General features: G+C 37.2%; 1 protein-coding gene across 3 annotated transcripts in view; it reads right to left on the minus strand.

Moving 5' to 3' along the window:
* The window catches only part of cdc42bpab (CDC42 binding protein kinase alpha (DMPK-like) b), a 61897-nt gene that overhangs the window by 29623 nt on the left and 20064 nt on the right, over positions 1-12210 (minus strand). For 2 of the 3 annotated variants that reach the window (XM_056269548.1, XM_056269547.1), the window contains exons 3-12: positions 11160-11243; positions 10648-10743; positions 10065-10213; positions 3636-3729; positions 3334-3534; positions 1875-2123; positions 1630-1709; positions 830-990; positions 633-755; positions 360-493 (exon numbers count right to left, since the gene is read on the minus strand). In XM_056269548.1, coding sequence (XP_056125523.1) covers positions 360-493; positions 633-755; positions 830-990; positions 1630-1709; positions 1875-2123; positions 3334-3534; positions 3636-3729; positions 10065-10213; positions 10648-10743; positions 11160-11243 — 1371 coding nt within the window. Of the gene's footprint in view, positions 1-359; positions 494-632; positions 756-829; positions 991-1629; positions 1710-1874; positions 2124-2276; positions 2298-3333; positions 3535-3635; positions 3730-10064; positions 10214-10647; positions 10744-11159; positions 11244-12210 lie in introns of all 3 variants that reach the window. The other variant, XM_056269546.1, reaches the window with a different exon arrangement.

The raw sequence follows: 12210 nt of genomic DNA on the forward strand, positions 1-12210 counted from the left end.
CCCGTGTGACATCACAAGTCCTCCAATATCCAAACAAGCTGTTTTTGGAGCTTGATTAAATAAATGCTTTGTTTATAATAAGGAGGACTTTTTAAGCTCTGAAACTTGCAGGGTTTTGCAGGAAACTTCTTATACATCAAAATATCAAAGCTAATTAGATTTTTCATGTCATGACCCCTTTAAGATAAAAATGATTAAAGCTAGTAAACCACCTTGGCTCACCTGGTGAGGTCATGGTTGCACTAGTTAACCATATTTCAAACCATAGCTTCCCCACCATTGATTGGCGTATATAGCTAGATAACAGTATGATCTTTTTGTTTCTCTCTTACTTTTTTTAAATACAACGAAATAGGTACCTTGTGCAGATCATTTTTCTCTTGTGTGACACCCTTCAGCTGTTTCTCTAAGCCCCTGATGACCTTAGATGAGTCTTCCAGGTCTCTTCGGGCAGTGCTGGCCTCCTGCAACTGCTGTTCCATTTGACCAGAGTCTGACATGACACAACATTATATAGTCTTTGTCCAAAGATGTCACTACCCTCAATGGGTAATCAATAGAGTACAATAAAGACCCAAGACCGGGATTGTGCCCTTAACTGTGTGCGTTCTAACCCAATATCGAGCTCTCACCTGCGATCTGTTTCTTCAGGATGTCGATCTCACTCTTTAAACTCCTGATCTCTACCTCTGTATTAGTATTCACAGGGGCGTCCGAATCAGGGTACTGCAGTGCTTGCACTGTCTGCGTGGACTCTAAGGGAAAAAATATGTTTCAGAGAGACAGAAGGATAAAATGTGATTTATTCTGGATAAGTTAGTGCCCTCACCATGTAGTTTACGGGTAAGTTCGGTCTTCTCCTGCTCTAGACGTCTGATCCTTCTCTCATAGGCTTCAGAGGCCAAGCTTTCCTCCAGGCTACGCTGAAGATCAGCATCTACCTGTGCAGGTCCAATGGACTCTCGCAGACACCCTCGATCTGACAGTGTGCTAAAGAACCACATATATCGCACAATTGCAATTAAAATTGTATTAAAATAATAATATTGTTAAAGCGCACAGCAACCTACACTACTGTTCAAAAGTTTGGGGTTGGTTAGATTTTTAAATGTTTTTGAAAGAAGTCTCTTATGCTCACCAAGGCTGTATTTATTTGATGAAAAATACAGTAGAAACTATAATATTGTGAAATATTCTTAAACATTTAAAAAAAAAAGTTTTTTATTTCAATATATTTAAAATATATAATTTATTTCTGTGATGGCCAAGCTAAATTTTCAGCAGCCATAACTCCAGTTTTCAGTGTCACATGATCCTTCAGAAATCATTCTAATATGATTTTTTGGTGCTCAAGAAACATTTCTTATTATCAATGTTAAAAATAGTTGTACTGCTCAGTATTTTTCTGGAAACCAAGATAAAAAAAAAACATGATTATTTGACGAATAGAAAGTTCAAAGTCTTTTGTAACAATGTAAATGACTTTACTCTCACTTTCGATCAATTTAATGCATCTCGCTAAATAAAAGTATTCCTTTCTTTCAAAAAAGAAAGTCTTACTGACCGCAAACTGAACAGTAGTGTACCTTATTAAGAAAGGCATGATGAATAAAAAGTTGTCTGACTCACCATTTGCTTGTGTAGGTGAAGCCTATGAATGGGAGGTGGTGTCCAGAAAATGCTGTGTGTGAAGGTGGGCGCAACGTCTCCTAAAATATTTCAGAAAAACAATCTATGACTCAACCATCCATTAAAGTCATCCAGTTACACTGCATAATGGCCTGCTCAACTACATACTAATGCATTTGTGTGAAAAAACAAAACAAAAAAAACATTGACTACAGGATAAAATTAGAACAAAACTAGATGCATACACAGTTTTTGAGGCAATCGTCATCCACATCAAAGTTGGAGGTGTCAGTGGGGCTGCTGACTTCAGGGATGTAGGGGGCTTCGCACATGCGGATGTTGTCCCAGTCGATGCCTGTGAAAAAGGGGTGCTGTTTAAAGTCGTCGATGCCATTCTGGCCCAGCCGGTGTTCTCTGCTGCAGATCAGCCGCCGGATGAGATCTTTAGCCTCCTCGGAAACATCCGTCACCTGAAGTGGGAACTGGAAGCGCTCCTGAGAAAGAAAGAGTTGGAATATACTTGAGCATTGCAGAGTAAGACTATCATTTATCTCGACCTAACTACGCTAGTTACGGTGGTTGAAGATGTGCTCCATTAGTTAAGTCCCACACAAAACTAAATTAACCTTGATGAAAAGGTGAATTACCTCATTGTTAGGTTGAGATGACTAATCCAGAATAAAATAGTGAAGGAAAGACAAAAAGAATATTTAATTCAAAACTTCTACAATTCACTCATGACTTTTTTGTTTTATACTAAGCAAGATACACATACAAATTATTGTCTTGGTTAACTAAAAGAAGGAATGGGTTACCTAGAAATTAAAGGGGACCTATTATGCCCTTTCTTAAAGTCTTGATTTTGTTTTTGGGGTCTCCCAGAATAGGTTTTCATAGTTGCAGCACCTCTCTTCCCAGTCTGTCAGTAACGCTCTGTTTAGTTTCTGTCTCTATAAAGCCCCTCCTTCCGAACAGCGCAATGTGCTCTGATTGGTTGGCTGGACCAGTGTTTTGTGATTGGTCAACCACTTCAAAAGTGGTTCAGAAATGTCACGCCTCCTACAATAACCACGAGTTTCAACAGACTACTAACGCAAATCAACAAAGCTTCCCTCCTTTTTTTGTTTACATGCCATGGATGGGAATTATTTAAATGAGATAAATTGTGACGTGTACAGGAGAAAACTCAAGACTACAATAGAGGCATTTCAGGGAGTTCATAAACAGTGCTTACTGATATAGAGAATAACTCCATTCGGAGTGGACTTTGTGCGTCATAACTTTGCAGACCCTTTCATGCTCAAACAGCAATCTCACGCACTAAATTAATTTGAAAATCTAAAAAAAGCACAATAGGACCCCTTTAAGCTACTCTACCCCAAACAGATTTCAGAAGTGCATCTCCATAATTAAAGGTGAAATGTGCAATTTCTCAGCACTAGCATCACAAACTGCAACTTCATAAAACACTTGTTTTCCTGAACAAAATGTAATGATTTGGATAGTGCCACAGTGTTTTTACACTATTCAGGGGAATCAACCAATGAATGGCTTGCATTCAGTTGTCTCTGAAGGAAGAATGTATTTTACATTTGACATAAAATTGAAAAATTACACACATCACCTTTAAACAAACATGGGAAATAATGGCATGTTCAATTCTTGTGGTACAAAATTGCGTGTTGGTATACAATGCAAACAAACCTTATGGTTCATGATCTTGCCGTATGTCTCCACCAGAGACTCAGCATAAAAGGGTGTCTCTCCATAAAGCATCTCGTACATGCACACACCTAGAGACCACCAGTCACACTCCGGCCCATACTTTCCCTTCCCATCCTCCATAGCCTGCAAGATCTCCGGAGAGATGTAGTCCGGGGTCCCAACTGCAACAGAGGACTGGACCTATGAGAAAACGTGTACAGGAAGACGGAAATTTATAACACAACATTTACTGACCAAGAAATCATGTCCTTGACAGCTTTAGGATTGAAAATCAAACTCACTGTCCCATCTTCCAAGAGTTTAAGGCAGGAGCCAAAGTCAGCCAGCCGGATGTGACCGTTCATGTCCATCAGGATATTGTCTGGCTTAATATCTCTGATTAAACATAAAACACAAATCACAGACACTCATTATACAAAACAAAAATGAACCATAACAAAGGAGAATGATAGTGCGCCATGGCAACGTCAACCTAAATGAATACAGTAATCATTCAGTGCCATGGCATGCATGTATACAAAAATCACATCATATAAATAAAATTAAATAATATATATTTATTACTTTTATATTTAGTTTATATTTTAATATAATATTTTTAATTTATATTACTTTTAATATTTAGTTTATATTTATTTATATATTACATTTATAACATTTTATATAATAAAATTTAGTTTTAATTAAAGTATTGTGTGTGTGTGTGTAGATGGACTGACCAAGGGCCTGTGGTGACTTAATAAGGGTCAAAGGTCATGGTCTACATGTCATTGGACTGAGCCAAACAGCTAAAGCTTTACTGCAATCTTGCACTATTCAAATAACACCACAATTTGTGTCATGACTGGAGATTTCTAAACTCTGTGAGATACATACAACCTTCTATGTTTAAGACAAAGTCTTTAAGTTTGTCTATATCAATAAATCATGCAACTGTCCTGTGGCACATGTACAGTGCTGGCTGTCGTAAAAGATATAAGCAAAACTTTGAAGGACACGCGCACACTATCTCACTCAAATAGCCGGGGGATTTACCAGCGTCAGCACATCATTAATCATAACAGCTCATAAACCCTAAAACTCAGCACTACTGAGTTTTTTTTTTTTTTTTTACGTTATAGCCAACGTTTCAAATAAGACATTACAAGCTCATACAGTGTGAGTGTGTGTGTGTGGAGTAAATAGAGTGGGGGAAAGCCCACAGAGTTTTTACATAAGTGTTGATTATTAATTGTCAGCAACGTGCAAGATATGAAGATGTATGTGTGTGCATGTGTGAGGTAAGAGGCAGGCAGCCATCCCCCGCTGTCAAGCAGTTGAACAGAGGGCCAAAAAGAACCATGTATCAGGGCTTTAACACAGAGAGGTTTGTCTGAGATTGTGTGAGGAACTCAGTGGGTGGTGGAACGATTTCCATAATGACTTGACCTCATCCACACCGAATAATGAAGCAATACTGTCAAAACTACAATGTTTATAATATATAGCACTCCTGTTTTGGGGTCATTTAATTAAGTAATGTGACCATTGATAAATAAACAATTTTTTAATCTCTGAAAACAACATTGAGCAAATCAAAAATTAAGTTTTCGTTCAGCACAGCTATTATAACCTAGGGCAGACTAAAATGATTAAAAAAAAGTATTATATACATAAGATTTTAATTCATTCTAATCATTTCACTAGAAGTATATTTATACACTTCAAAAAAAATAAATATAAAATATATTTACTTAACGAAGCACTACCATTCAAAATTTTGGGGTCGTGAGATTTTCTAATGTTTTTGATTAAGTCTTATGATTCGATTCGATAAGTGCTCCAATGCTCAAAAAAGCTGCATTTATTTGAACAAAAATACAGTAAAAAGCAATATTGTGAAATAATACTATTACATTTCAAAATAATAGTTTTTTATTTTAACATTTTAAAATGTAATTTATTCCTGTGATGGCAAAGCGGAATTTTAAGCATCATTACTCCAGTCTTCAGTGTCACATGATCCTTCAGATCCATCCTTGCTGATTTGGTGATCAAGAAACATTATAAAAATTATGTTGAAAACAGTTGTGCTGCTTAATATTTTCATGGAAACTTTTTTCAGGATTCTTTAAAGCATATAATAATTGAAAGTAAAGAACAGTATTTATTTAAGAAATCTTCTGTAACATTCTAAAAATCTTTACTGTCACTTTTCGATATATTTAAAAGTATCCTTGTTGAATAAAAGTTAATTACTTTAAAAAGAAAAGCATTGAAAGCATTGTTTGACTTTTAATAAATCGCAATGAGACAATGTCTCCTTAGAGGGGCTCGCAAAACATGCAGATGATGCATCTATTGTTCATGAATGAATGATCATTCATTGATTGATTCATTGATTCATTCATTGATTCATTCATCTATTGTTCAGAAGGAAAATTATTTATTATTAGGTTTAATTCAAAATGAATCAAAACAAAGCATTTATTTAACGTATAAATTTTCAATAACAAAACTGATCCTGATACACAGCAAATCTCTCAACAGCTATAATCCATGACCAATTCTGTGGACCATCCAGACCACTCCTTATCTGATTCTGTCACTGAGGTCTTTAACGGTTTTCCTTTCTAAGAGGGTCTTGGCTTGACTGGGTGCTTCTCACCGCCACGGTCCTGTGCCAAAGAGCAACAGCAGAAAGCGGAGGAGGATAAGCTAAACCAATTAAGAAGTAGAGAAACTCTGAACCAAACAAATATGCTCTGCAGAGACCATAGATTAGCATTACGAGCTAACAAGGTTTACCTCAGATAATATAGCCAAACCATGATATAGATAATGTGACATAGCCATTGAAAATGACACTATAGCAACTGCAAATGTAACTTTTATTTTCACTATTACTCCAGTCTTGTGTGCGTTAAGACTCCAATCATAGCTAAGCTTCCTTTTAAACTGTTAAACTTGGCTTGCATTAAATCTACATTAGATTTTGTTAACTTGGCCGCATGCCTCCTGCTAGGCAAAAAGCCATTCACTTTGTAATGGTGCATTAAGGGGTTCGGTCTGGCCAGCAGGGGTTGCAGTGTAGGTGATAATTGGGTGGCTCTGTCCCGGGCTGCTGTCTTAAGGAGCAGCGGACTGCAAGCAGAGGGAGGTAATCCCACTTTAAGACCACAATAACCATCTGTGAGCACCATCTGGACCTGGCTCATGCCTACCACAGGAAGAGCTGGTCAACTATAGACAGGAAGAAAGAGAAGGGGGTGGGACTCATTGTATGGGGATGTTGGATACATTTCAGCAATTCATTCAGTACTTTTTTTTTTTACTCGAGCATTGAGCTCAATCCATTTAAAAAAGAAAAGAAAAAAGGAAAAGTGGAGTATGTGGAAACTTCAACTTGTAGGTCAAGGCCTTCTGGTTGAAAAAAAGCTGTTCTACAAGCACTAAGACCGCCGCCGGTGTCACCAAACAAAGCTCTTTATGAGGTCATCCAATCACCTGTGCTGTTTCAAATGAATGTGACTTAATCCTCAGGCAACATCTGTGCATCTTTCTCTTTGATAGGGGATCTTTACAGGTAACAAGAGATTCCCTCTAGACTTTTAAGGTGCGATGAGCCAGATCTCTGTGGTGAATGAAATTCCAGCTAGCTTCCTTAGGAATCAGCTGAGACATCACACACATGGTATTGATCAATAGCAGGACACACATATGGCCCTGATCAATAACTGAATATAATGCAATAGTCATGCAAAACAAAATGACAGATGCTAGTGCTTCCGGTTGGCACTTCAACTGTGACATGGGCCGGTCCTCATCAGTGGAAGGATCAGAGCTCACCCTATGCAAATATCTGGCAGAGAGGAACCGGGCACTTAACACCACTTACAAGCACAATCTCTAAAAATCCTCCACTTTAACACAACAGCTTGCCCACTTAGTCTAATGAGGGCTGGGTGAAAGCAAGAGCTCCAAGCTTTTCCTGGAAGGAGCTTTCAGGGCAGGAGCCCACTAATGTGATCTGCCGACTAGAAACAATGTGTGAAACCTGCATTTAAAAATCTAAACGTGAATTAATAAAGAGACAGAATTCATTTGAGATTCAAGAAATCCATTTAAGGCATAGTTAACACAAAAATGAAAATGCTGTCATCATTTATTCATATTTAATCATGTCATTCCAAACTCTGCATCATGCCAGATTTGATGTCAATGCTGAGACACTGTCATAAGACTTTAGAGTTGTATTGTAGAGTTGTATCAACTAGAGCTGCATGGTTAAGTGCAATAAAACTGAAAATGCATAATGGCTTAAGGCCTTTTCACACTGAGCACAACACAATGAAGCGAAGCGAATGGCCAAAGAAAAAAAAGTCTTGCTCTGTCGCGCCACGATTGATTGTGTTCGGTATATATCTCCATAGGGATGTATCGTTCCGATTCAGAAGCGTCATCGCGTCGTACATTCGCGTCGCTTAATCACGCTCAGTGTGAAAGGCCTTAGTGTGATTATTATATTAGTATGATTTAATTATGCTTCACTCGAAAATGTGCAGCTCATTTATTTATTTATGTCACTTGTACTGTAAAACAAAATTATGTTTATTACATTATATTATTAAATTCTTCATTTTTTTATTTCACAGTAACATATTACACTAACAATATTTCTTATATTGTTGAATATATTAAAAGAGAAATAATAATAGTCATAAATAAATCAACCTTGAGTACATAGAAGTTTAATTTCTAAGTGATATATCCCTTTAAATATTTTTTTTGATGATACACTCTTAATTATGGACTCATCACTGTGCATTTTTGCAAACTGTGGTGTCTCAACTATTTTCACACAGTACATCCACCTTTATATGTACAGGCGCACTTATTCCCATATGCACACACCCTTTAACATGGCTCATACAAAAACACACCCACACCAACCCCATCCCTGGAGACCAATCCACTCCGTCCCCACCCTCCACAAACCAGGCGTGCCAAACTCTCACGAGAGGAGAGTTGACCACACCTCTAACCCCATGATTACTGCTTTTAACTTTCCCCTGCCTGTCCCTCTGGGTGCCCCAAAAACAGACTGCAATTGGCAGACCAAGACTGCACATCAGTTTGTGAGGAAGACAACACGAGTACATTAGAGAAAGTGTGTGTTTGTACCTAAATGAAGTGTTCGGTGGGAGTTAAGCACACCCAAAGTCCCAGTACAAACACATTCATCACACTGAGTGCTCGATGCAACTGGTGCCTGTTATTATGCAAATATGGAGAAGCCACTTCCTGTATGATAACCAAAAATGGGCTCCAACCCAGCCATCCCTCAGACTAAACATAGCCTTTTTTCCAACTCATTGCACTGCTTCAGTGCATGCTTCATGTTTCAGTGCATGCTTAGCTGATTTGAAAACCCCATGAAATCGAAGTGGGTGTTTTGTGGCGTTTTAAATTCATGTGTATTAGGTTTGGGTTCATCTTTATGCTAATATACACCACCGTTCAAAAGTTTGGGGTCGGAAACATTAATATTTTTGAAGGAAGTTTCTTGTGCTCACCGAGGCTGTATTTATTTGATTATTTCAGGGAAAACAGTATTATTGTGAACTATTATTAAACTTTAAAAGCACAGTTTTTTATTTTAATATATTCAGTTTAATTTATTTTAATATATACTTATCAGTTAAAAACAGCTGTGCTGGTTAATATTTTTGTGGAAACTTTGATACTTTTTTCTTTCAGGATTTTTAGAAAGTTCAAAAGAACAGCATTTATTTGAGATAGAAATCTTTTGTAACAAATGTCTTTACTGTCACTTTTGATCAATTTAATGCATATTTGCTGAATTAAAGTATTAATTTCTTTCAAATAAATCTTACTGACCCCAAACTTTTGAACGGTAGTGTACTCCTAAACATTGACACAATTCACTTTAAGCAGACACACGCTTTTAAAATGTATAGTCTTCTTTTTCAAATATAATGATGACTCATAGTGCACTACACAGGTTGTTGTCCAATCAAATGCTCTCTAGAATGAAAAAATAAGGATAACCCTAATCCTTTTTGTTTCAATAAAGGGGTTACATTTTGGCTGGTTAACATGGCTTTAGCTGTCAAATATCATCAGAATCATCTTTCTGCAATGACATCCGTCAATGTATTTAAGTATCAAAAGAATCTGTGTATTCTCACCAAATAAAACAATTTTACAGGCAAACCCGACTGCAAAATGGATTGCTGTGGACAGTAATAGGATTATATTCAGGGATATGGAAATAAAACAACCAATATAATGACTTATAAAGCCGCTTTTAATATTCAATGCTTTTGTCTGCCACAAAGCTGTCTTTAGATTTTTACTATTTGTAGGCTCAGAAAATATTGATATATTGCAATAATAGTGATTAATTAACCAGCAAATCATGTAATTAATTCAGTCAACATTTGAAACTGATGGACAACCCTGGGGCCGATTGCATAAACTGCTAAGACTAGTCTTACAAGTTAGTCATCAAATTTGTTTCTTTAAGACTGTTTATAACTTTTTTTAAGTCAGTTACATAATGTAGATTGGTCTAATTTGATTGCGAAAAGTAAGACTGATTACACCTAACTAACTGCTATTTGGTCATACTATTTCGTAAGACATAGTCTTAACATAATGGTTATGTTTACGCAACTGGCCCCTGGTTTAAAGATCCCAGGACCCACCTGTGAACATAATGTAGCTGATGCACAGAGTCAATAGCCAAGACCATCTCGGCCAGATAGAACTTGGACATGTCCTCAGGCAAACGATCTTCAAATTTACTGAGCAGAGTCAACAGATCTCCCCCTACATAGTAGTCCATCACCAGATACTAGGAGGAGAGAAAAACAGGGAGTGAATAAAGACAGAAATAAGAGAAGAAAGGGAACAAAAGGTATGGGAAACAAAGATATCAATCATAAACAGTTTACAATTTAAATTCCCTTTACCCTCGGATTAACCCATCCCATCTCAGTTATCCATGACATGCTTTCATCTAAAACCTCTTATCGCCCTCTTCCTCCAGTTTCATTTCCTCACACTCCCACTCATGAAGCTGAACTAAAATAATAGTTCATATCGAAGACCCTCTTCTCCAGTCACGCTATATACACAACACGGCACAGATAAATATATAGTCGGCTGTAAGACAGTGTCCCTTGAAACTCTGTAAGTCATGACGGATGATCATGTTATGCCCCCCTTCTGCACCTTATCAAGTGAATGTGAATCAGACTCAATGTGAGCTTGAGAGTTCTCACGCACCAAGTTGTTCTCATCCTGGAAAGCATAGTGCAACGTTGTGATCCACTGACTGTCCCCATTCACCAGCACGTCCCGTTCCTCCCGAAAACATGCCGTCTGAGGGAAAAAGAGGTAAATGTCAAAGAAAACCACTTCTCAGAGTCAGCGATCAAAAATGTGCCCCACATACTTAGAATGACTCCAACCAAGGGGTCTATTTCCACTGTGAGGAATGCTTTCTGAATCATATAGAGCAAAGACTGTTTGTTTTTAAGTGGTTTATCGTGTAATTGGTAAAGACAGAGGGAGTAACACTCTAGTAGGAAGCTAAGGAATGACATGCCAGGGATATAGGAGAAACGGCTGCATCGGCTGAATGGTCAAGCATGATGCTAACTGGATCAAGATTTGCACATTATATAAAAATCAGTCTTGAGAAAAACATTGCTGTAATTTGCAGCTAAAGCAGTTAGTTTATTTGGATCAAATCTGCTGAATAAAAGCAAGGGATGTCAGTAAAAACATCAGCCCACCTCAGCCCTTTTGAGCATTTCCCATTTGTTGAGAATCTTCATGGCAAATACTTTGTCTGTATTTTTCACCTTTACTACTGCAACCTGTAAGGAAGACAAGAACATCAGTCTTGATGTGATCTTAAAACATGATTCTACCTGGAAACAGTGTTTTTTTAATTACCATTTACACAACTGCTACTTAACTTGTTTGTTAAAAGTGCTGCCATTAGCATTCGTAGCAGAAAAAGTACAGTAGATTTGCTCATTTCTACTGGTACTGCAAGTTTGCAGGAACTAAATGCAACTAATGAAGAAGAGATGCACCGAAATTATGTCTATTTCCGGTTTTAGGCTGAAATGGTTTTGGAGGGCCGAAATCAATGACCGAAATTACAATGATGTTTAATTAGCGCTTCTCCAATGACACGTTTTCATTATCATGTGACCTCCCAGCGTCAGTTGTGTCGCTTCACCGTCATTAACAAAACCTCTCCCGTGGCCTCATGGAATTGTAAAGCGTCCATCGTATATGCACACTTTAGAATCACGCCGGGTAGTAGTAGGTCACCTGGGTACTTTTTGCCAACTCTTTTATTAGTACTGTGAATTCGGACATACTTCTTTTGTCACATACTGTTTTTAGCCAACTATATTGTAGGGGAGCATATTTCGGATCCAGCCAGTGTTTTAACCAGGGAAAGACATCAATAAAACAGCTTGTTTTTAAATGTTTTAAAAATAATTCTCTTATCCTCACCAAGGCTGCATTTATTTGATTAAAAATACAGTAAAAACAGTAAATATTACAATTTAAAATAACTGTATAATTATACAGCAAAATTAAATAACTTATTTAAATGTATTTTATATGTATAAAAATATAATTTATTCATGTGATGGCAAAGCTACATTTTTCAACAGTGTCACATGATCCTTCAGAATTCATTCTAGTATGCTGATTTGGCTCAAACAATATTTCTTATTATTATCAATATTGAGAACAGTTGTGCCGCTTAATATTTTTGTAGAAACCGTGATACATTTTCTTCAGGGTTCTTTGATGAATAGA

The sequence above is a fragment of the Rhinichthys klamathensis genome, unplaced genomic scaffold (genome assembly GCF_029890125.1).
Source record: "Rhinichthys klamathensis goyatoka isolate OS25496 unplaced genomic scaffold, OSU_Roscu_1.1 h1tg000281l_1, whole genome shotgun sequence".
NCBI classification, from domain to species: domain Eukaryota; kingdom Metazoa; phylum Chordata; class Actinopteri; order Cypriniformes; family Leuciscidae; genus Rhinichthys; species Rhinichthys klamathensis.